This window comes from Gavia stellata, chromosome 2 (genome assembly GCF_030936135.1).
Source record: "Gavia stellata isolate bGavSte3 chromosome 2, bGavSte3.hap2, whole genome shotgun sequence".
Taxonomy (NCBI): Eukaryota; Metazoa; Chordata; class Aves; order Gaviiformes; family Gaviidae; genus Gavia; species Gavia stellata.
The window spans coordinates 40,795,176-40,820,531 of NC_082595.1; the positions used below are offsets into that span (position 1 = coordinate 40,795,176).

Consider the following 25,356-nt stretch of genomic DNA (forward strand, 5'->3'; position numbering starts at 1 on the left):
TTTGAATTTTAATTAGAGAAGCATTGGAGTACAGTTATCATTGTTAAGCAATTGAATTACTTAATTGCTTAATTTGTTGGGTTTTTTCCTCTTCTGAACAGTGTTTTTCTTAATAGTTGCTTAAAAGAAAGTGTAAGATCAATAGTGTTTTGTCACTGCTCAGATTTGTCTAGCATTCTAAACCATTGAAGAAATAACAGGGGTGTGTTTTTAGTGAGGCATGGATTCATTCATTTTTAAAATTGCACTACCACAGAGTTGACTTTTTCAGAGTTTAAGAATGTAAGATTTCAGAGTAGTGTCAACCCAGCTCATGGTTTCTTGTCTGAGGGCATGTATTTTAAACGATTGGGAGCAGGATATCCAGTCACTGTTAATCCAAGCTGAGGGCAGATAGCTGCTAAAGCTGCTTTCAGGGGAGTGTGTGCAGCCACGCGCTCAAGGGCCTGTTCTCTGGTCTGGCTGAAGCTTGTGCACTCTGCCTGGATCGCCAGCTCTTCCGTCGGGTCTGCTGTAGTGAACAGCCATTTGCTCCAAGACTTCAGGGACTCCTACAGTATTCTTTGTTCCCAAACCCTTATGAATTGCTTGCTTTAAACCTGAGTAAATGTAAACAGGCTTTAGCATTGTTTTAACAGTATATGTACATATTGAACATTGTGTTAGCCGATGCATGGGAGGGAAAGGAACTCTCTAGAACTTGGATTTGTGTTTAGAGACTGTTTCATGACTTCATTTTAACTTTTGCAATTCTTATCCTTTATTTTAACCATATTAATGTTATGTTTAATGTAGCTTTTCTCTATAACAGAGTAAAAGCCTGACAATTTTTGTGGTAGAAAATACATTACCGCTTTTTGTTTCAGTTGAGGTATTTACTTGTGTTTCTCTCTCTGGCCAGGGTGATTTTTCTCAATTGTGTAAGCCAAGATATGCTGCTTCAGTTGGCTTTTGAACATGGTTGTTTTTCAGATGTATAGCTTGAGTTGTTCAAAACTAAGTATTTTGATTCTCTGCTTGTCCAGTGTTGCAGTTTGAGGCCTCTTAGGTGTGTCTAAACTTCAGGCTAAAGTGTGACCACAGCTTGTTTAGGCATGTCCATGCTACCTTTAAATTAGTGATCTTGTGTACTGATAACAGCAGCCACAAGGTGCCTTACGTAGCAGATGTCTTCAATATTTCTCTACTGCTTTGAAATAGCACTCCTGGTATATGCGGAGTAAATTTGTGCAGGATTAGTGCAGATGTATATCTAATTAAACTGTAATCATACTGTGACTGTTAGTGTTAAATGTGTGCTCACTACTTTTAATTTACTTGTGTAGGGCTCACAAATCCTGTCTTGCCTGCTGTTTTCGCAGATCTTCGTACTGGTCACCTCTTTTCAGATTGGGTTTTTTGTTTTGTTTGTTTCTGGTTTTTTAATCATACAGGTCTGAAGGGAACTAGACTTCCTAGCTCCTGAAGAGTTGGGCTGCTCTGGCTCCGTAATAAAGTGCACAAAGAGAAGGGAAGCTGAACTTGCACAGTTGGATAAACAGAATGTGTATTCTGGGAAGGAATACCATAACCTGAGTTTCCAGTTCTTGCAGTCATGGCTGGTACTTGTCATATGTTAAGGTTTTTTGAAGTTGTGGTACTGTTTTCAGTAGTGGAGTATTGTGTTATGTATACTAAACGCTGTGGGTAGGATTGTGATCTAAGTTTTATCAAAACATCTCTGACTGTTCTAACAAACATTTCTGTTCTTGCTTGTATTTTTAATTAAGCATGTATTGTGATTATATCAGAGAAGATGGGATTTATGGGACTAAAATAATGAGCAGATGTTTACTGGAATATTCTTAGGACTTTCAGTCTTCACTATTTTATTGGCTAACAAGTTGTTTTTTCCCATGTGTAGTGCGTATAGAGATGGAGTCTCCAGAGTAACATGTATTTTGGGTTGTTTTGGGTTTTTTTCTTTCTTCAGAGCTATTAAGTTGTTGGCAGAAAGTTGAACTGGTTAATGTGTTGCTTTTCAGATCATGTTCAGCTATTATTGGAGGTGTTCTGGCTCAGGCTGGTTACCAGTTGACTGGTACTTGTATCACTTCAGACCAGAGAAGACACAGGAGTTGAGAAAGTCATATAATAGAGTGGTTCAGGACTGGTATATAATATAGTGGTTCGGTGGTCCTGGAATAGTATTACACCTGTCTTGTCATCCCTGCTGAAAATGATGTGCTTTATGCTTTCCCATCAATTCTTTGTGGGTTTTTCTCCATCTTTGCAGTGTCAAGAGAAGTTGTAGCATTGCACTACATTACATTTGAATCACAAGTGGTGTTAATGCTCTAGAAAATTGTGATTAATGCTCCCCAATTAACTTTCCACTAGCCCCCTTTAGTGCATAGAAGTACAGAAACACAAGCACATAGGCTTACTTACAAAGTGAGTGTGCCAGTGGGATTGTTGGGAAAGAACTTGGGCTGACGGGATCTAGGGAGCAACACATACAGGTGCCTTGTGGTACTGGTGGAGGCAGTTCTCTGCTGCAGGTTGCTGTGAGTCAGCACACAGGGTAATAGTGCATGTTGAAATATGAAGCAATGAAAAAAGAAAAGAAAAGCAGGTTAGTTGAAGGAAGTTGAGTTGTTACAGGGTTATTTCCTTCTAGTCATAATCTCAGAATATTTCTTAAGTATGTTGGGTGAAAAACAAAGAGACTATTGCTAGTAAATCCTGAAACTTAGAAACACTGAACTTCTAGCCACAATATCCTGGTAGTAAATGATAACAGTGATGGTAAAGGTAACAGTGTAGGTACACTCAAAAGCTGGATTAACACAGTCTTCCTATTTTTCATGTGGACTTCTTCATGTTTACTTGTGTTTTTAAAGAAGTAAAAATGCTGTTCTTAAAAAATACTTAATTTATCAAATTATTAAAATTCATGTGTTTTATTCTTAACATATTTTATAATGTCAATATAAAAAACAAGATAGAAGGAGGCAGGTCAGATGTGTCTATAAATGGGCAGTTTTCAAGGTTATGAGTGTGTGAAGGACAATTAGTTCGCCAGAGTTGTCGCATGGGGAAAACATTGGTGTAAAATCCATACTTGTATTTCATAACTGGAAAAGGGTTTTGTGTGTGTATTTTTTTGGTTTTGGGGGTCATTTTTCATTGGTTTTTGTTGCATGAAAAGTGCCTGCTTTCAGTGTCTAAAAGCTTTCCTTCCTCTTCCAGAAAATGCTGGGGCAGAAGAGATGAGTACTCCCTTTACTAAGGCCTAAAACTGCCTGTTGAAAAATCCTGACCAGGCAATATACGAATGGCCCAAGGAAGCCAGCAAATTGATATTCAGGTTTTACATGACCTGCGACAGAAGTTTCCTGAGGTACCTGAAGGTGTTGTATCCAGATGTATGTTACAGGTCAGTGTTCTGTTAATGACTGTACGAGTAAGCAGTGTTGCTTATTTTAAGCGTTATGTATGGGCGTCTCCTTTGAAAGCAGATTTTTTTCTTTCTATTTTCCTTTTTGAGTGAGACAACTATACACAGCCAATTTCTTTATGTTGCACAGGAAGCTAAGTTTTAAATTGGCCTCTCTTTTTCCATGTCTAATCAGGGGTGGCCCAAGGTAAACCAGCCTGTAAATCGGTGCGTGCACAGAGACTACAGTCTCACCAGTCAGTATGCTTGTGCCTTTTGGCCATCTCAAGAGTCAAAACTAACTGTGGCAAAAGGAGGGGCGCAAAGCCAGCTTGAGTCCAGCAGGGACAATTTAAGGCAATGCTACAAAAATGCACCTTTATTTTTTTTGCTTTGAGGGTCAGGGCAGGTCCAGAAGTAACTTTACTACCAGGCTTCAAGGTAATTAGTGGGCCCTTTCCTGCATGCAGGTTGGCCCCACTGCTTTCCACTCCCAGCTCTCTTGGCCTGCAGAGCCAGTGCTGGTGGCCTTACATATCTTCTGCAGCAGGGAACCTAGGAGTGTGATGAAGGCACACAAAGTTCTCCGTCTGAGTCAGCCTGAATCAGGCAGGACTAGGTGGTTGTATCCTAGCATATCCACCGTGTGAGACCCGAGTGGCTGTGATGCACTGGTGTGCTTCTGCCCAGTGCTTCCCAGGGCTTTGGCTGCCAGCTGGGCTTCATTTGTTTTGTTGTAGCTTTGGAGTCCATGCTGCTAATCTATGGATTTCTGTTGGGCTTGAAGTAACAAACCATTTTTGTCTGGTACTGCAGTTAGTGCTAAGGCTATGGACTGCCATATCATCAACTTGAACCTCCAGCTATCCGTTTTCTATACTGCGACTATCAGAATACTTACATGCCCATATTTTGTATCAACTTCTGCTCTGTAACATCACGTTAGTTAATTCAGCAGATAAATTAATATGCCCATCAAAGCCTGACATAGGGACACCTGAATGCCTGAAGTTAACAAATGCTGAAAGACTTACTTAATTATGTTGCTTAAACACTGTTGCTTTGCATTTTCCAGTGATCCCAAAGCATCCATACTGGTTGGATTTTTTTCATTATCTAAAGTATTCACCCTTTGAGTACTCTGGATAATAAGAGGATTGTCTGAATATTTATACTGATCGTCAGTATACACAGCTTGATTGGAAAAAAGATGGGTCATGAGTTCCCAGAAGCTAGCTGTTTCTGGACTATGGCTAGGACATCTGTGGTTGTGATTCAACATTCTTTATATCATAATTGTCTGTCTTGCTTTTTATATGTATTTTTATTTATAAAATACATATATGTGTATACTTAAATATTTATATGTAGTCACACACACATGCATCCAAACACAGCTTTTGTACTGTTGGGAGTAGAAGTGTGACTGTGCCAATTTAATGTTCATATTTTCAAGACTTTATCATGACTCTCCGTTCATACTAGAGTAAGAAGCTGTGAAAAGTGCAGTTCTTTGAGAGAATTGTTTTTGATTTGCAAGAGGGCAAAATTCTGCTTGGTGCTCATGTGGTTTCAAGCTTTCCCCAACCCTTTCTCTCTAATTATTTAGCTGAAGAGGAAACTGAACCGGACTCTGAATTGCCTGTATTTGTTCTCAGGATTGCGCACTGCCATTTTATACTAGTTCTCTGTAGGACTAATCTAATTCTTATACTACAAGTACAGTTTTGTTCTTCAAACATAAGAACTGCTTGTTGAGCAAAGTCAATGGACTTGACAGAGTGAATGCATCAGTAATCACCTTTTGAATGTAATTCTTGATAAATGTAAAAGCTAGTGCTTGGCTCTTGAGACACTCACCAGTCTTCATAATACTGAACACAGTGGATTTTTTTTTTATGAAAAGGAGCCTTATAACTGTGAAGAAAAGATACTGTACATCCCATACTTTGACAGAGATAGGGGAGAAGGGTTTAGATTTTGAAGGAGTGTTTTAGGTCAGCTTTCATAAGAGGATTTTTCAAAAATTCTGTAGGGTAATTAATGTTCTATCTGTGCAATACTATTACACAAATTTGTTACCCTAGAAAGCTAGCTTTTTTTTTAACTGAGGGCTTCTAAGACTCACCAACAAAATCCTGGCATATTGGTGGTTCTCCGAAATTTCATGAGCTCTGGTTTCTCTGAGTCCGTTAGCTTCTAGCTATGCTACTCCTCTGAGATAATGGGGGTTTTTGGTTGGGTGTGGGTTTTTTGTTTTTTTTTTTTTTTAAAAAGCCAAACATGACCCCTTTAAACCAACAAATTTTGTACTTGGACTGGTGGTAAAGATTGGAAAGCAGAATTTGAGAGTACTTTTGCATGTGTTTGCAATACTGCTGGAACGGTGTCTGAATCCTGAGTTCTGCCTTCTTGTAGTTGAGCATAGTGGAAGCAATTTCAGATAAATGCAGTAACTATGGTTTAGGTCAGAGATAAGTACTTAAGGACGTTATTGGGTATAAGAAATGGCGCGTTCGCCTTGCCTCCATAATACATGATGTGCAAGAATAGTGTGTCAGGGTGAAGTTCTTAAACCAGGAAGTATAAGATATGCCATGAAAGAGAACATGACAGAGTTTAAGCGGTTATGCAGTTTATAATGATATTGACAAAAGACTACTTTGACAAGACAGGTTTCTTCATATCACTGTGGATAGTGCAGGAAGACTATACAGATACTTCAGCCCTCCTCTTTGCGTTTTTTTAGCCAAACACTTTCAGCTTGTTTTTAGCATTATATGCTTATAATGAAAAACTTAAGGATAAACAGAGTATTCAGATGCCTTGAGGTAAATAGCCCACTGTTGAAATATCTAAACAATATCTAGTATACTGAAAACAGAGGACCACCAAAAATCTAATAGGTTGAGATTTAAACCTGTGTAATCTAGGGAGTAAAAAGTTTTATTGCTTTCTTGGGCTGACAGCACTGAATGTTCCTGGAAAGTTTTGCATCCATCCATTCTTCCCGACAAGCCTCCTGCATTCAGCTCTCCCCTTCTCCTTATTGAAAGGAGTCACTGCAGTGTCCCTAGTCTGTGGACATTGTCCCCTTTTGTTCTTTTTTGTGTCTGGAGCGTTCTATAACTACCTGCTCCTGAAGTCTACGTCCTCTCCTTGCTTCCTCATTTCCCTCCAACATTCTTATTCTTTCTTTTTTTTTCTTTCTCTTTCAGGGTGCCAACATTTTAAACTCAATTGGGACATGGGCAGAGCTAAGATGAGGGTTATTGTTTTGCTGGAATATGCTCAGTTCTGCCATCAACCGGTTCTCTGGTCTGTAAAGAGCTAGAAGCGGTTGAAACTCTGCCTCTGCCAGCCAGAAGATGCCAGGGGTTCCATGTGCCCCCGTTTCCCCTTTGAGTTCTCCAATTTGCTCATTGACGTCACTGAAATTTTGGAATTGATTGGATGCAGTCTTAAAAAAGAAAAAAAAAATTGTCCAAAGAAATGCATTCAAGCTGAATGTAAGGGCCTTGCAAGCTTGGCCTGTTCCTTTTTGGTTTGGTATTTTTGGCCTTTCTGTTAATAATGTTAATTCACTTAAGTCCATGCAAAATCTGTCTTTAAGATCTTACTAGCTTGTTTTTCTGTGGCATCCTATCTTTTTTTCCCTTTTCTGGCTCCCTTTTCTCCTTTGCAACAAATACAAGGCTGTTGTTCTTATCTTTTCTTACCCACTGTTCTGTCCATGTGCGATTCCTTTCTTCACTACTAACTTCATTTGATTACTTTGTCCTCTGGTGCTTATTCCAAACTACAGCCGATATGCATACCAATAATTTCACACAATTTAGTATCTCTTAAGACTTTTCTGCAACAATCCTTATATACAGCTGGCTAGTTAGATAGCTTTTAGGGAATCCTGTTTAAAAGGTTTTGTGGCTGGGGTTTTTGTGGATTTTGTTTTATTAAGAATTCAGAACTGCATCTGGCCTGTATGAACACAGAGTTTTGGTTTTGTGGGTGGTGTTTAGCCTTGTCCTCCCTCTCCCACTTCTGTTATGTCCATCCTTTTTTTGTTGTTGTTGTAAATCTGTAAGGTGGAGACAGTCTTGCTATGTCTGCACAACACTCTCTGTGACCTCTCATCCTGGTTGAAGGATGAGAACTACAGTCTGCTAGTTTAACAAAAATAACTTGATACAAAGCATGTAGCATGGGTCAATTTATCTTGCTTGTGTTATTCTTTAACTGATAGTATTACTACTTGGCATATGCAATTTTTGATCATATGCCTTCTTTCTAGTAACTCTTTTCTATGTGCTGGATGAATTTGACACCTGTTTAGTTTTAGTAACATCTGGGCCTCAACAGGTGCTCTTCTGGCTGAAAGTATTAACCTTTATTTCTTGGGCCAGGGGTGAGTTCTGTAAGAGAAGTGATATGGACAGAGCACAATATTAAGAAATTATGCCACTGATGCATGTTCACTTTTTTCTAAAAAATCCTTATAGGAGACTAAATTGGGAAGATCAGAGTACAATATTACTAAACATGTGGGAAAAGAGAAGAGGGATTAGCAGTTTGCTTCTGAAATATTCTTAAAAAGCAAATTAGCTAGGTTGTGGGTTTTGTTCTAAGTCATCCTATTAGAGGTTTTATAAAGTAACTTTGTACAAATGTAAGTATTTAAAAACTTTGCAAGCAGTGGTTTTAAAATGAAAATCCAAATGTTCCCTGGATTTTTCAATTAGTAGTTTCATCTTGCAAAAGAGTAATCCTGCTCTATTTGTATAAACTGAATTTTTACATTTCTTCTGAAATCATGTACAACTGCTTGAGTCAGCATGTTTCTTCTCTGCATAAGATTCACTTTCCATTTTCAGCAGGAGGTAATGCATTAACTGGTATTGAAGTGTTTGGGAAAACATTTAAAATAAACATGTATTTTGATTTTTGGTTTTAAGTTATTAACCAGTAATATGCAGGTGCTGTGAATCCATTCCTTCTGTCATTTCCCCCCTCAAGCCAGAGACTTGGCCGATGCTGAAGATTGTTGTGAAATTGAGAAGGAATAATGAAAGTATTCATCCAAGGTGTATCATACCGTATGGTGTTAGCTTGTCAAGGTCCAAGATCTCCCTGTCATTGCTTCAGCAGCAATGCAGACTTTCGCCCTTGGTGCCAGTGACTTGAGTCACTGTTCTCAAAATACGAGAAGCCCCTTCACATGCAAGCCCCTTGTGCATTTGTAGCAGCTATGCCAGCCAACCCCCTAAAGCTTTCTGTTTGATGCTACATTGTTAATTTTTCAATGATGATTGGATGCATATATATCTAACTGTGATGGTATTTTATCAGTAATGTCAAACTTTCGTCTGTCTTTTATAGAATAACAATAATTTGGATGCCTGTTGTGCAGTTCTCTCTCAGGAGAGCACAAAGTATCTCTACGGTGAAGGAGACCTAGGTTTTTCGGATGATTCTGGGATTCCTGGACTACGAAATCACATGACATCTCTTAATTTGGATTTGCAGTCACAGAACGTGTATCACCATGGCAGAGAAGGAAGTAGAATGAATGGAAGTAGGACTCTAGCTCACAGCGTTAGTGATGGACACCTTCAAACCAGTCAGTCCAACAATGAACTGTTTCAGCAGGAACCACAGACAGCACCTGCGCAGGTTCCACAAGGATTTAATGTCTTTGGGATGGCTAATACAGTTAGTACTTCTAATCCGGGGCAGCATCTTGGATTTCACCTAGGCAGCAAAGGAGTATCTAACTTGTCTCAACAAACACCCAGATTCAACCCCATTATGGTAACTTTAGCCCCAAATATTCAGCCTGGTCGCAATACCCCTACATCTTTGCACATACATGGTGTACCTCCTCCTGTACTTAACAGTCCACAGGGAAATTCAATCTATATTAGGCCTTACATCACAGCTCCTAGTGGTACCGCTCGACAGACACAGCAGCAGCCAGGCTGGGCATCTCAGTTTAATCCCATACACCCTCAGCAAGTCTACCAGCCTTCGCAGCAAAGTCCCTGGACTACTCTTCCTACATCCAGTACTACGCCACATACCTCATCGCAACACTCAACACAGCCAAATCAGCAAGGCCACCAGACTTCTCATGTCTATATGCCTATCAGTTCTCCTACTACTCCACAAGCACCTATGATTCATTCATCTGGTAGCTCACAATCCTCTGCTCATAGCCAATACAACATTCAGAATATATCCACAGGACCTCGCAAAAACCAAATTGAAATCAAACTTGAACCACCACAAAGAAACAGTTCTTCTAAGTTGCGTTCAACTGGCCCTCGCACCTCCACTACTCCCTCTTCCCTCAACAGCCAGACATTAAGTAGAAGTCAACCCACTGTTTACATATCGGCCAGTCCTCCAAATACTGATGAAGTGATCACACGCGGTCAGCCCAAGGTCTACATTTCAGCAAATGCCACAACAGGAGATGATCAAGTTGTGCGGAACCAGCCCACGCTTTTCATATCAACAAATCCTGGAGTATCTGCCACTTCTAGGAATATGTCTGGTCAAGTAAGCATGGGTCCTGCATTTATTCATCACCATCCACCCAAGAGTCGAGCAGTGGGCAACAGCACCACTGCAACCTCTCCTCGAGTGGTGGTTACGCAGCCTAACACAAAATATACTTTTAAAATTACAGTTTCTCCAAATAAGCCCCCTGCAGTTTCCCCAGGGGTAGTGTCCCCAACATTTGAACCTACAAACCTTCTAAACCTTCCTGATCACTATGTTGAACCAGAGGGTATCCAGCATCTTACTGACCCTGTTTTAGCACATGTGGATAGGATCAGTGATGCACGGAAATTGAGTATGGGATCTGATGATGCTGCCTACACGCAAGGTAATATTCTTAATATAAATAGTAGAGATTTCAACCAGGTTGTCAGTTCAGTATGTAGACTACAGAGCAGGAAACAGTTGATAACCTTTGTGATGTTAATACAGTATCTTCAACTTTAGCATTCATGAGCTTTTCCTAAATAAATAAAAAAGCATTATAAGCAAATCATAGATTTCTTTTTATGGCGAAGACATGTAACTGAATACTTGGGAGATAATTCTTCTGTTTGTCTTAAGTAGATATGTTATCTGTTTAATGAAGTGGAGTCATAGCACCTTCATTTTTATGTTGTTCTGAAAGAAATACCTAAGCTTGTTCAATTTGTCCTAATGATTTAAAGTTACAAGTCTACTGGCAGATTTTTGAATCAGTTGAGATACTGTTTCCATTGGATAATGTTCCCATTTTTTTCTTTTTGTGAGTGTTATGTAAAAAGCAAGAAAAGCAGACTTCAAAAGCAATTAGTGGGACGAAGTGTTGGCCTCCATGTTTCATAATCTTTGCCTGACAATAAAATACTTAAAGTTTTGATACTTACTAATGTGAGAAGGAACACCACGCCAAAGAAAGCTATTTTAAAGGATCAGTGGTAACGGGAGGGTAAAACTTAAAATACATGATACGGCAACCCAACCTGTTCATCTTTTTCTTCTTTTTTCATGTTTTTGTATGCTTTTATTACCAATTTGACGGTTTTATTAACCTTCCTGTGGACTTTTTCATAAAGATGTTGAATGAGTCTTAGGATATTTCAGCAATATTCAGTATAGGTTGTCAAAATAATTTCTCTTTGACCTCATTGGTCCTCTTTGGACTTAGCAAACAATTCAGCATTGAAAAACTGGCTTGTTCCAAGACTACTCTAAATGTTCTTCAGATTAATTTAGCCATTTTGTGTAAGTAGTTACAGTGATGAGGACACTGGAAGCCTGGTCTGCATCTGGAGAACTATAGTAATGAAGTAAATAAAAAACTGATTATAGCTTGTGCACTACTTCTGAATCTAATTACATCTTTGAGAGAATAATCCATCCTAACTCAAGTGTCTAAAGGTTAGGTGTCAAAACAAAAAAACTAATTATCCTAGACTGTATTTTACAATCAGCGAAGAGTTAAAGAACTTCAGAAAGATTATTCATCTGTAGATAAGCAAAACAAATTGCCCTCTGGAAGTGGTATTCCCTTTCCTTACTCTGAAAGGAGACTTGGCTGACTATTTTAGTCCTAGAAGACTTTAGATACCCAGAAATTAAGCAGTCAAAATCTTGTCCTTAGGCTCTGAATACTCTCCTAGATCATGAGCTTGCTTCCCAAGCATTCTGCATTTTAGGTACTTGTTGGGGAAGGGTGTCATTTTCTCCTGTTCTGCCTTTCTGATGGGACTGACTTCTACCAGGTCTAGCTCTTCATCTCTTTTACCCCTCGTAGTGATGGCTACTGTAACCTGACTTCCTGCGCAATCTCTACAGGCTGTGGGTATCAGCATCCAGTTTATCAAGCTGAGGCAAGCTTGCGACGCCTGATTTCTGCTATGCAGCCTAGAGTTCAAAAGCACTGACTGGCTCGTACCTGCTGGGGAGCCTAGTTGTTCCTGAAACCAAGACATAGATGCAGCGTAGATGCATGATGTGGGCTGGTGCAGTTTTAGGGACCTTGGGGAAACGCCATCCTTCTGTATCCTTCAGTTGTTCATACAGAAGCATTTGGGATTTCTGGCATGTGTTGCTTCATTTCTGCTGCAACAAGTGAGCATTTTTTTAAATTTCTGTTATTATTTAATCTTTGGAAGGTTGAAGTGTGTGATAGACTTACTTGTATAATCTTGATATCTGGAAGTCCTAATTATTGCTTTTAAATGTGAGTCTTTTATTTAGAGGTGGAGTTATTTTCTGTTACATACTAAGAGGGATTTGAGTTACTTGATGCGTTCCGTTGTGAGGCCATCTTCTAAGCTGCTTGTAATTTAGCCAGACTGTGCAAAAAAAACTTCCATGCTGGGTGCTAATCTCATTTTAATTTTAGCCAGAACAGATGACTAGTTTCTCTGGCCATAATTAGAGAAAAAGGTATTTTCATTAGCTTTTCTGTTTCTGCCCAGAATACCCCTTATCTTGGTAGGGAGAAGTGGAACTGGCTTGGGGTAGAAGGGAATGTAGAAGGTGGAGTTGCTTTGGTGTCAAAGGAGATTTCCTTTACTTTGTTCCAGTGAAATACATTTATATGCATAGTCCAACCCAGGAGAATAGAAGGTGTGTTGGACCTATCTGCAAGTGCTGCTGCCTGCCACCTGAGAAGCTTTACTTCAGTTATGGTGTGTGTAGGCACTCCAGTCTCCTTCCATGATCACATGTCTCTTTTTCCTCCCAAGTAAGTCGCAGTGGGTAGTAGAAGGCTGCCATGGATCTCTGTCTTGTTTGCTTCTAGAACTGGAGCTTATATGACATGAAAAGGAGTAGGGTACTGCTCAAGTAAAATCAGTGTAGTTACCCCAGAATGCTAGGTTATATCTCTGCCACTGACTTTGTGATGCAAAGACACTGTCACCAGACTTTTCAGAAGTGGTTGCTGATTGATGTTTCTCGTTTTCTGGGATTCCAGTTTGAGATACTGTGGACTTGCTTGTAGAAATGTTGAGACCACTCATCCACTACTGAAGTCAATGAGAATTAATAATGCTGTGAGAAAAGTAATGCTAGGTGCATGCCCAAAAGGACAGCCAAAAGAGGATACATTTTTATGCTAATCTATTTAGTATCAGTTCCTTGTGTGTACAGGAGTATCAGTTCCCATTACTTAGCAGAGATTTCAATTTATAGTACAATTAGTTTTATTAATATGAAGTAATTACCTGAGATTTCAATATATAATTTATTTTAGTATAAAGTGTCTTAGATGAAAAACAGTGAAATCCTGTTAGAAACTGAAAATTCTGTACTCAGAAATGTTTTTGTGATGTATGCTCACTATGCATGCAGTTATATGTTGAATAGTGAAGCTAAACAATTACTTAATAATTGCGTATTCTGTGTATAGCTTTCCATCTGTATAATGGGCAGACATCCTATCAAGAAAATACGTAACTGTGTAATAAAATCTTTAGGTTGATGTTTCCATACTAGGGAGCTTAAGTCTCTTAGTTCACTACTACCTGACTTTTGACTATCTGACTTTTTCATATTATTTTCTTTCGGGGGGGGGGGGGGGGGGGGGAGGGGATAGTATGCATAGTTAGAGTTAATCATTGGTACCAACTATAGGTATGTAGGTGGATGTACGTTTACTTAGCAATTCTTGCCATTGTGTTTTTAATGTAAATATGTTAATTGATAAACTAATAGTAACTTGACATTTTGCACCGTTCTTGCTTTGGTTTCTTGGAGCTTTTTAAAATTAAAAAAAAAAAAACCTGCAGGAAACAAATTTCTTAAAATCCTAACCAGTCCTTCCTTGTAGATGTTTAAAAAAAATACTTGAATGAGGTACAGCTGTGCCCCATGCTCCAAGGGGCCCATTACATCATGTGATTTAAGAAAAAAATACAGCTTTATATTTGGCTCTGTATATCAGGCCCCACTTTCGAGTGACGCTCTTTTAAAAAATCAAATTAAAAGAGTATTGGAAAGGGAGAACAAAAAAAAAATCAAGGTGAACTGTTGAAATTGCATTTTAAATGTGTGTTAAATGACTGAATTTTATGCAACTTCAAATACAAATTTTGAAGATTTGCACAAACGTGTGTCCTGAGAATTTCACGAACCTACTGCCACAATGCAAAGTAATTGCATTGCCAGAATTCCCCTTTCCTCCGTATTTGGCAAACAAAGAAATTTCAGAAATTCTGGTCTGTAGAATAGGGTGAAATCATTGTGTTCCTAGATTAGCTTTTTTCCTTAGAAACACTTATAATAACAAAAGTCACTTTAAAGCAGTAATTGTTTAAAATTCAGATGCGCAGAGGCTTTGAGAAAACAATTATGCATACATTTTCAAAGTATATTCAGTACCTGTTTGAGTAGGTCTCTAGTAAAGGAAAAGTGAACTTTTGTGCTCCAGACTTTCATGTGCCCTGTAATTATAATGATTTACAGCCTTTTTGTGGAAAATGTCACTGTTTCCTTTGACATTCAAAGTGCACATCTGCCTGAGTATTGAAGTGTACTGTTCTTGCCAATCCGCTGAGTGTGAACATGCAAAAGTTGAAAACAATGAATGTGCACAGTACCCTGTTTGCACATAATTCAAAAGTTGAACATGAAATCTGTTCTGGTTGTGGTGCAATAATGACGAGTCAAGGAGGCAATCTTTGTGCTTATTTTGCTAGGATGATTATAGTAAATAGCTGCTTTTTAAGGATGTCTGAATACACAAGTGCAAGCCTGAGGCTTTCTGGCTTTTACTCCAGGTTAGTCTATGTAGAGGAAACTTGGGTGTGCCTATGCTGCCTGCATAGATAGAATCGCCTTCCTGCAAGAAGCACAGGATTGTCAAAAAAACCATTAAGTGTCTCCTCGTGGACTTTGTAAACTAGATACGGTAGCTGAATTGCGTTAGATTCAGAGATGCACTGCAGGTTTTTAATGCTTTCAGCTGCTGTAATCAACACTAGAGGGAGCCGAATACTTAAATTGCTGTTTTCCATTAATAAATACTGCACTGGGATACGGGGAGATTTTGTCTTCCCCACCCCATTTTTTCCTACAGCTGCCAAATTGGTATTTAAACAAAATTACCAAATGCCATGTGAAAGCCACCACTTAAACTGCCTTGCCAGTCCCTTATCCAACTTATTTTTAATAGTAGAAGTTTAGCATAGCAGTATCCAGTGATTCTTCTTCTTTTAATCATAATGGTAATTTTGTAATGAGTGTGTTTAAAATTTGTTGGGATTTGAAATTGTAAAATGGTAAAGTAGTCATATAGCTGCTAGGAGAATAAATTGGATCATGTCCAGAAAGTGATGTGAAAATGAAGAGCATGTAATAGCGCTGTGGGCATTCATCAGTGCCTTCCCGCTCCCTGTGCGGTTCCATAATGAAAGCTTAATTTCTAAACCACAGAAGTGGGAGTACATTGAAATGAGTTGCTGTGGGATTTTTTTCCCTTTATAAGAGTAGCTTAAAAAAAGGGGGGAGCATGGGGGGGCAGGGCAAAGTCCTCCAGAGATGCAGTCTTGCTCATAGTCTTACCCTTGAGGCCATGCCATGCCATGTGTCCTAGAGATACTCTGGTAGAACTTTTCCTCGCTTACCACGTCCAGTGTACTGGCTGCTCACCAGCAGCCTGCATCCATAGTTTGACAGGTCTGAAGAGTTCTGAGTCTGGTTGGTAGAGCACAGCTGTGTTGCTGCAGGTCAGGTACCAGTAACCTGGGCTCTGAGGAGTTGCCTCAGCAGTAATAGCGAGGCAGTGAAAACAGAAGAGACTAAAAGTGGAAATAAAGTGTAGAAGGCAAAAGGGCTTGTACTCTCCCTGCAAGAGTAGAGGCAAAGTAGTCTTTGATTTCCTTTCTTTGTAGCTGCAGCTAGATTTGTAACTCCTGGAGTTCATAAATGGGAAAAGGTTCCTTCAGCTGTTTCTAAAAGGCTTTTCCAGAGGGGAGGCTGTCTTTTGAGACTACCTGATGATTCCAAGTCTTCAACAAAAATCTTTATCTTGGGATTTCAGTTACTGTGTTTTTATATTACATATGAGCACAGCTGCAACTTTAACTATAGTATGACTACTGGCTACCCCAAATAAAGGTGCTTATTTATACAAACATCTCTAAATTGAACCAAACCAAGCAGAAGCTCAAGCAGCTTTGTCATTTCAGTATCTTTTGAACACATGTGACTCAAAAGCCTAGGCTGAATCTCAGTACGGCCTTGCAGTTCTGTAACACTGTACAATAGTTTGGCATGGTTCCTCCTTTTGAAGAACCTCTGGAAGACAAAACATGATGGGTGAATGAATGAACAGGCAGGAATTGCAGCAGAGGGCAGTTCTGCTTGCTGAACATGTGGAAAGTTGCATCTTTTTAATGTGCTGTTTTTCCCTCTGCTACTACTCGGGAAACCTAACCAAGCAAATTTGAGTGCTTCTGATTTTTCAGTACTTGAAGAAATCTTGGTGAATTAAACACCACATTCCAGCCGGTGTTTTGCTTAAACACTTTGTGAGGCAAATTCAATCTTTTAAAAATACCTTGTTATTGCTAGTTTTTTTTATAATTTCCACAGCGCTATGAGGGTATCCATAGTCTGTGAAACTGATCCTAGTTTATATGCAATAGTAATTTAATGGATGAATGAATGGCTCTGCAGATATTGAAATTGTTGTTGGGTTTATTTAATTAAATACTTTTTCATTTTTACAGAAGGTGATGATTGCTTTGAGCAGTGTTACCTGCTCATGTGGTGATATTTAATAGCATACCTACCTTTAATGAAATGAACTCCTTAACTTGTATGAATTTGATTGCATCTTCTGCTACTTATGTTCTTTATAGTTTTAAAAAGCTGTGGTTTAAATGTTAACTTCATCGTTTCTAAATTAGGTCTCCTCCTGCCATTTTCTTTACAAATAGTAAGCAGTGTTAAAAATTAGAAGCTGAGCTAATGTTTTTGCACCATAGTTTAGGGAAAAATGGCATACAATCCAGCCTCTGTGATAAATATAACTGATGCTTGCCAGTGGTATTCCTTGTAGTACTTTCTGGTTTATTTGCATTTGGTGTCTCCTGCTATGACAAGAACACTGGATTACGTTCCAATCCAAATAGCAATAAAAATCAAAATCTTGATCTTATCTAGCATATATAGTGCTCTGTATTGCAGCCATGTCTCTGAAATCCTCTTCATAATACCTGTTTTACAATGGTTGGGCTGAATACAATGCAAGTAAATGTTTGCTGTTGGTTTCTGGTAGTCATTCTTGTAGATTGGTTGCGTTCTTGAAAAAGATTTTTACAGATTACAGCTAAATTTTGCATGGTCATCTGTTACTTTGTATGACTTTCTCATTGTATTTGCTTGTTGTTTGTAATTGATTTGTGCTGTTTTCAAAAATACTTTCTGTCTTATGGCAGAGATTTTCTTGTGAGGAGAATGGAAAAGCAATCTGTAGCAATGTGTTTGTATTTTCCCAAAAGTATACTAACTTTCATATTTATCTGATGTTGCCATGTGAAGGATAATAAAAGTAGATAAAATGGGACTTTATGTATTGCAGCTTTACTGGTACACCAGAAGGCCAGGATGGAGCGACTTCAACGAGAACTTGAGATTCAGAAGAAAAAGTTGGATAAACTAAAATCAGAGGTCAATGAAATGGAGAATAATCTAACACGAAGGCGCCTGAAAAGATCGAATTCTGTTTCCCAAATTCCATCAGTAAGTTGAAACGCCTGTAGTCTATAAACCTAAACCACAAGTGTGGTCTGTCACAATAAATTAAAGGAACAGTTGCTCATATATTGACAATATACTAGTGACAGGCAGTATATCTAGAATTAAGCTGGTAAGCAGTGTAGTTTAGAGTAAAGACTAAACACATGTTACTTAACCACAACCTTTCAGTTCACTAATTGCTTTGTGAAGTGTTGCTTTTAAAGGCAGTCACAAAAAGTTTGACCTAGTAGTCCTTCTAGATGTTCTTAAAGGCATGATCACCTAACGTTTCAGACTACAACTTAATACTTACACTGCTTTCCACACCAAGTATTTTTTTGGTCTTTATGCATATACCAATCTAAAAGAAACTGATTAAGGCACCAGTTTTCAGTGCCAGAAGATCAGCCATTGATCTGGTGGACCATTGGCTGTGTCCTGACCACAATCTGGAGTTCTTCAGTCAGCTCTGAAATCTGATGAGAGAGAATTCAGTGGGTCTGAAAGCTTTTTGTAAGATTACGCTTGGATTAAAAGAAAGGTCATTATAAGGGAAGATTCTTTTATCTTTACTTCTGACATAACTAAATGCTGTCTTCCTATGCATGAATGATGACTGATAATAAAATGGGAAGATTTAGTCTAACAGGCAGATTTATTTTTTCAGCTGGAAGAAATGCAACAGTTAAGAAGTTCTAACAGACAGCTGCAGATAGACATAGATTGCCTAACCAAAGAGATTGATCTTTTTCAAGCAAGAGGTACAGTACATTTTAGTACATCAGCAACTGTAAATGTTGATTTACTTTTTTCCTTTCTTCTTTCACTGTCTGCATGTATCAAAAGCATCTGTGTTATAAATGGTGGGTATACACACTATTTGCAAAATCATCACATTAGTTTGAGTGAAACCATGGAAGTAATTGTCTTCTGAGCCTGTTGGTTTTTGTTGGCTTTATGATTTTCCTAATCCTACGGTCATTCCTATCTCATACTTGGCTCAGAAGAGAGAAACTTGTGATGCCGTTTATTTAATAAATGCTGGGGGGAAAAATCTGATTGGTTTAGTATCAAAGAAGAGGGAGAAGATGTTTTCTATATGATACAGCCATACATATGTGTCCATCTCTCTTCTGTCTTATATTCAGCCTCCCAATGTAGCAAATATAAAGTACAGTTGTAACTTCCAGTGTGCTTTCCTCCTTTCCACTTCCCTTGTCTGCAGAGACACAGCCTTTGGTCATGAGGGTGAAATTATGAGACAGCTGAGCCAATTCAGGAGCTGCCAACAAGAGATCCCTCTCACTTCCTGCTTCCCACTCTTGCCACTTACTGTGCTCTGGCTCTGTATTAGCTTTTTAGACCATTTGCAGAGCTGATTCTGCTCACTAGCCAAGCAAAAAATGTTGCATTGCTGTTACAGCTGGTGTGAGGGAGAGGCACAGGAAGGGAGAACTGAGATAGTGAGAGGCAAGGGACTAATGCTTTCCACTTTCAGCAGCAGCTAGCTGGTAGATCAGTTCAGTCATGAGCCGTGGAAGTTCTCCTTCAGACAATGTACCTGCAGATAAGGAGAAAATAGGTGTACTGAATGTAATGCTGCACTAAAAACTTGATCTTAAATAGAATATTCAAATGGCATGCCATTTTTTTGTATGTTTATTACAGTAAATTGGAGTTATGAGTTCCTCTAAGTATTAAATCTAAGCATATATAATACATTGCATAGTAGATAGCACGTCTCCTTCAGTGTAGTTACAATTTAGAAAACATCTGAGATAAATATTTAACAGCATTTTATTAGTAAATTTTAAGTGGCAGAAAAAATGTATTTAAGGAGTTTGGTCTGCTGGATTCCATTTCTGACTTGACCTTATATTGCATATTTTGAGCTATAAGTTTCTTCAAGCGTAGTGTTGACATCACTAATAACTCATTCGGGTCTGTATTGACACCTTGATATAAAAGGTGATAAGTGAATAACAGTACTGTTTTCAGAATTACTGCCAAAAAAAGCTGATACGCTTTCCTACCCAAGTTTATTTTTAAAAATGCTGTGCTTTCTTTTTTTTTTTTTTTTAGGACCACATTTTAATCCCAGTGCTATTCATAATTTTTACGATAATATTGGATTTCTTGGTCCGGTGCCACCAAAACCCAAAGGTACTGTACTGGTGAAATTTTGATTTAATGCTAATATCTGGTTTGCATCTAATATCAAATTCTATTCTATGAATCTAGTTTAAATTTTGATTATGAAATGGATTACTTCAAAAGCATACAAACCTTGCATTTTATTTGTATTGGCAGTAAATATGCTTCTGTTTTGCTCATGTCCTCTCTATTCATACATTCAGGAAAGAGAAGTATATTAAATGGGGTATATTTAAAGGTGGATAATATGTTGGGAGGTAGTTAAAGTAAATGGAAGCATCCATCTTTTTTTTTTTTTTTAAATGAGCATGAGATACACTGCTTAGGGATGAGTGAAACTCACTTAGATTACTTCATCGTTGTCCTTGGTGAAGAGTGGATTTATTTACATGTTACAGTAACTCTGGTTACTCTGACTGGACTTCCTGGCTACAGTAGAATTTGTATTAACAATTTACATAAAAGCCTCTTCTGACTATTGTTAAATATAGTTTTTGATAGTTGAAGATGAAAGGAATGCTGCCCAATAGGGCAGTCAATATTGCTGTATTTTATTAGTCAGTCTTGAACATTCTGCCTGTCATTGTTTTGCACATTACTTACTTTTTTTTGCCCTAATGGGATGTCACACAAACCAGAATAATTACCTCTTGTGTGTTGCATAAAGCAGAGAATGAAATTAACTTGTTTGCAACAGCATCATACTATGAGCTATAGGCAGACCACCAAACGAAATAGATAATCCACTAATGTTTCTGTGCAGTCTTTCTGTCCAGGAAGTTCTCCACATAATATATGTGTGTGTGTGATTGGTCCTTGTAGTGTGCAGTAAGTGTTGTCACAGAACCTCATCTTACAGATTTCTGACCATTCTGTATTTCAGAACGGTCTAGATAAATTGGATTTTTTGTCCTCCAGACTGTTTGTAAATCCTCCAAACTGATACTGTTCTTCATGCTTTATAAGGGTTTTTTATCCTTCGTTATCTAAGCTGTTAGTGAGAATCCTGAGTATATCCATACGCAGTCCTATTAGACACGTTTTACAGCTGAACCATGAAGAATTTATCAGAAGTTCTGTCAGTTATGTAGTTCCCTTTACAGTACATAAAAATTAACCTATCAAAGAAGAAAATTAATTTTCTGTCATTAGTTAGTTAACATTTGCATTGACTCATCTTCTAGGAACTCACAAATATAAGTGTTTAATAATTTGGTACAACCTACCTTGAAAACACAAAGTTAACCTTGCCTGGTTTATAAACCTTTGAAGTCTCTCACTCGCTCTTTTTCTCGCTCACTCTTGCTCTGTCAATATTGCTACTGTATCTTAGTCCTTCATTATCTTCAATTTTCAGTTCATTTTAAGTTTCAATTTAACTATGATGTAGACTGTGACTTAAAACAGAATTGCCACTGTTCACAAAAGCATGAAAAATAATTTTTTGCAGTTGTGATCAGTAGCACTGTACTTCCTGAAGCTCTCGCTGTCGTTTTGCAGTAGTTGCAATTGCCTAGTTGCTCATGAGATGTTCTCCAGTGGAAAAAATGGGCTAAAAGGCTTTGCTGCAGTTGCCTAAACTGGGAACCCTTAACTTCAGAAGTCACTCTTCTCTCTCTTCATCTTTTTCATTTCTTTTCTCTTTTTATCTTTTCTGTTTTAAAATAGTTGAAGGTTGTTGTCTAACACATCATGCAAAAAGGTATACTTGTATGCTTGGGGGAGGATTACGCTATAGCATAAGAGAGCTAGGCATAGACTGCTTAGCTGGTTTGAGGAAGAACTGCTGATAGTCATTCTGCTGATACTCATTCTAGGGTCAAAATGTTAAATATGTCAAAAGGTTACAGAGCACTTATTTCTTATCATAATGAATTTTAGACTGCTCCATAGACCTCAGACTTTTAAATCTTGTGCATGTTTCCTGTGCTGATTAATTTCTAAATTTTATCTCCTTTTCATGCAACAGCTTTGAACTGAGACCAAAAGGGAAGAAAGCAGAGTGAAGGGATGGGAAACTTGCTTTTTATAGTTTCACCTTGTGCCATTTGGCTGACTTACAATCAAGCTGTAGTCAAGGGGGTGGTAAAAAGCTGCCTCTGACACTTGTAATAACTGTGCTGTTCTCAGAGGAACAAGATAGTTCTCAGTTACTGAAAAAAAAATCATCTCAAAATTCTTTCCATGCTGTTCTTGGTTAGTAACTGCTTATCTTATCTCTTTCATGTCACAGATCAGAGGTCCATTGTGAAAACACCAAAGACTGTTCCAGACACAGATGAAGATGAGGGAGCTCAGTGGAGTTGTACTGCCTGTACTTTTTTGAATCACCCAGCCTTAAATCGCTGTGAACAGTGTGAAATGCCCAGGCATTTCTGAGCCAACAGGCCCGTTACCTTTTCTAAAACCATAGCAAACGTACAAGGAACTATCCAGTCATTGGGGGGCAAAAAAAGCATTTATGCGTAGGATTTTGTAAAATTGAAGGTGTGATGAGATGGTATTTTGCTAATGTTAAATGTCAGCCCACAGAGCTAGTAATACCTCAGTGTTGTGTCACAGGCAGTTGAAATTGATCGGCTGAAAGGTAATCTGCTGAAAGACTCGGTTGCCGGCTGCCTAAACCACGTGCAGTATTACCAGTATCCCAGTACCACACACCATGTTCAGTGCTTGGGTGTTGCCCATCCTCTTCTCTGCCCCAATGTCACTACTGAATTTTGACAGGGGAAAGGAATAGAGTGCTAGCGTTTTTGTTTTCAGAGCTTTCTATGAAACACTACATGCACAGAGGAGATCTAAAAGGAACAAGGTTTAACTGTTTAAACTATTTGCTGCCAGATAGTGCCTTCGATAAAGGGAAGAACTTCACAAATCAGTGGTACTCATTGCCTTGTCTTCCCTGAAAACATCTCTGTGAAGCCAGAAAATCAGTACAATCACATCTAAAGATGAAAAGGAAAAAACTGCATGCGTTGTCTGTACAATACACACAGTGAAATACCCCAAAGCTTTTCCTACTGTACATAGCTCTAGAGCCTGCTTTAAGTGATTTCTTTTCTTCACCTTTATTATTTTCTTGTACTTCTGTATGTATAGTGTAATAGTCTTTTTGTTAACTTTCTTTTTTTTCCCTTTAAGTGATTAAGCACGATCATGTCCCTTTTTTTAAGCTTTTATCTGAGAGAAGTGATGCCTTAAAATGAGAGCATTAATAAGAAACTATGCACAAAATAGCTTTCCTCTGCTCATTCTGTACATTGCTCTTGTAAATGCTGATGATCTGTGAAGACCTGCAGATGCAGCGTGGTAAAAATGCAGGAAAAGTTGGAAGATTTATGCATATAGTTCACTCTGTACACTGAGTTTTACGGTGGGTGACACAAGGTAGCATTTTGTCTGGCGTGAGGAAACATTATACTAAGAAACTTTCAACCCACCAACAGATCAGCATCCAATTTAAGCTTGCTTCATCTGCTGGGTATCTTGCAGACTCCTGAAGAGAGATTCGTTGGGGAAGTACATACAGTGCCAAAATCAACAGCAGCAGCATCGTACAGCTTTGTTCAAGGACTTTTAAATGCTTTCCTGTTTTGGCAGCCAGTTTTTAAACCTGACTTTGTGGTGAAGTCTCATATTTATAGAAAACAAGGATAGCAATACTTAGGACAACTGAAATAAAGGCTGGAAAAGAGAAATCAAACAGACTTGAACACTGAAGCAACCTCAAGCATCTCTTTATTTTGATGATCTATTTTTTTAAGGAAGATATTCACATGATCGGGGATGTATGTAACCGTGATCAAGAAAACGGAATTCCAGTACAGTATGCATGAAAGACGGCACACAAAGAATTATGTAGCAGCACTTAGCATGAGGCTGGAGGGAGTGCTAACAATGTAGCAAGAGACAAAGTAGACTGTCACCCACTGTAAACATTTGCCAGTGGACACTTTTATTAGGAGTTCTACAAGTGATCTATGTGAATGCACAGAGGCCTTTGTTTTGAAGGCTTTGCATTTTTTTTATGTGGGAAGAAAATGCCAATCCCAGGTAATTAGGCGGCAGACCCAAAGCACTTGCATTCAATGCATTTTGTTTATAAAATGAGGCCTTGTTTTTCAGCTTCATCTGCAGTTCTATGTGAAGATTGACAAATCAGTTTTTACCTGTTTATTAATAAAACCTAATTTGGATATCTTGAGTTGATGGTTTTGTGATTTAGCTGGGTAAACTGCCTTTGTAACAGATAAGTTATTTATAAAAATTAAAAAAAAAAAATTATATTCTAATGTTTGGTTTTGTGATTTGTTTGCTTTTTCCATGCTGTGGAGCAACAGAATACTCAACGGAACAATAAGCACTAACAGTATTAAAAGTAAGCTGATTTCTTATGACCAGGGATTTTATTTAAGGCTTTGTTGTGTTGAATCTTGTGTCTTCCCTCCCATGCATTATTCTGTTTAATTCTAATTCAGTCAGTGTAAGGAATGTATTCCATAAAGTTGCACTGACAAGATTGTGTCCTGACCAAAGAACTGTTCACTTACTCATAAAGTAATAAGCCAGACACAGGCCCTTTTTACTTCATGCTTTAAGGGTTTATGATTTTTAAAATATTCTTCTAATTCAAAATGGGCAACCACTTTGTCCAAGGTAATAGATTATATACTTTGTGTACTGTTAATATAAGCACAGTTTAATGATTTAATATGGTCAAGCTGTATTTTGCTGCTATGTATATTACAGTGCTATGAGATGTGGAGTGTTCCTGGACATGTCTTTCCCACTTGGACCCTGTCTAGACAGACATTTGGTATGTGGAGTTGGGCTTCCCTGAGACACGGTGATGCTGTGTAAAAGCCCTTCAGGAGGCATCTATAAACAGATTGACTACAGATCAGCAAAAAACATTCCGTAACAGATCAACTGGAGTGCCTTAATCTGCTGTATGAAAAATAGTGTTTGGAGTGAGGAGGGCAGCTGTAGTTAAAAAGCATACAACAAACTCCCATCAGCTGTAGGGTAGAAAAAGCATGTTTGGGGAAGTAGGTAAAATGGAATTCTGCTCATCCTATCAAATGCATAATTGATCTTTTCCTTGCATTTATTTGAGTGTTTATTTTCTGAAGGAAAAAGAGTGAGTATTTATATCCTAGCTCCAGCTAGCTATGCAGAGCCAACACCACATTAGTATGAGAGTGCATCAGGCAGTATTTTCAATAACTGATCCTGGAATAGCGGGACAAGAGAAATTACATCTCCAGTGTCGTCTGTTCCAGAGACTTTTACCTTCATCTTCAAGGGTTTTATGTTCTTCCTGTATATCAGGTCACGTGTATCATTAGCTCTTCCTTCCAGTTGATACCAGTATATTGGCATATCACTATTGTATGTTTTTAAGGGTTTAAATTTTGAAGGATGAAATAGAACTAGATTTCACTGCTGAATTTTTTTCTTTTTCCTCATAGAAGATAAACATAAAAATTAAACATTTGCAGTAAGGTTAAACTTTGTATTGTGAACAT

General features: G+C 38.3%; 1 protein-coding gene across 1 annotated transcript; it reads left to right on the plus strand.

Moving 5' to 3' along the window:
• Positions 1 to 6,800: 6,800 nt before the first annotated feature.
• Positions 6,801 to 24,026, plus strand: TAB2 (TGF-beta activated kinase 1 (MAP3K7) binding protein 2). Its single transcript, XM_059832520.1, is given in 7 exon segments — positions 6,801 to 6,878; positions 6,880 to 6,927; positions 8,795 to 10,307; positions 17,517 to 17,677; positions 18,342 to 18,435; positions 19,757 to 19,837; positions 22,062 to 24,026. Coding segments are annotated over 7 exon segments (2,121 nt in total). The 3' UTR covers positions 22,208 to 24,026.
• The last annotated feature ends 1,330 nt before the right edge of the window (positions 24,027 to 25,356 follow it).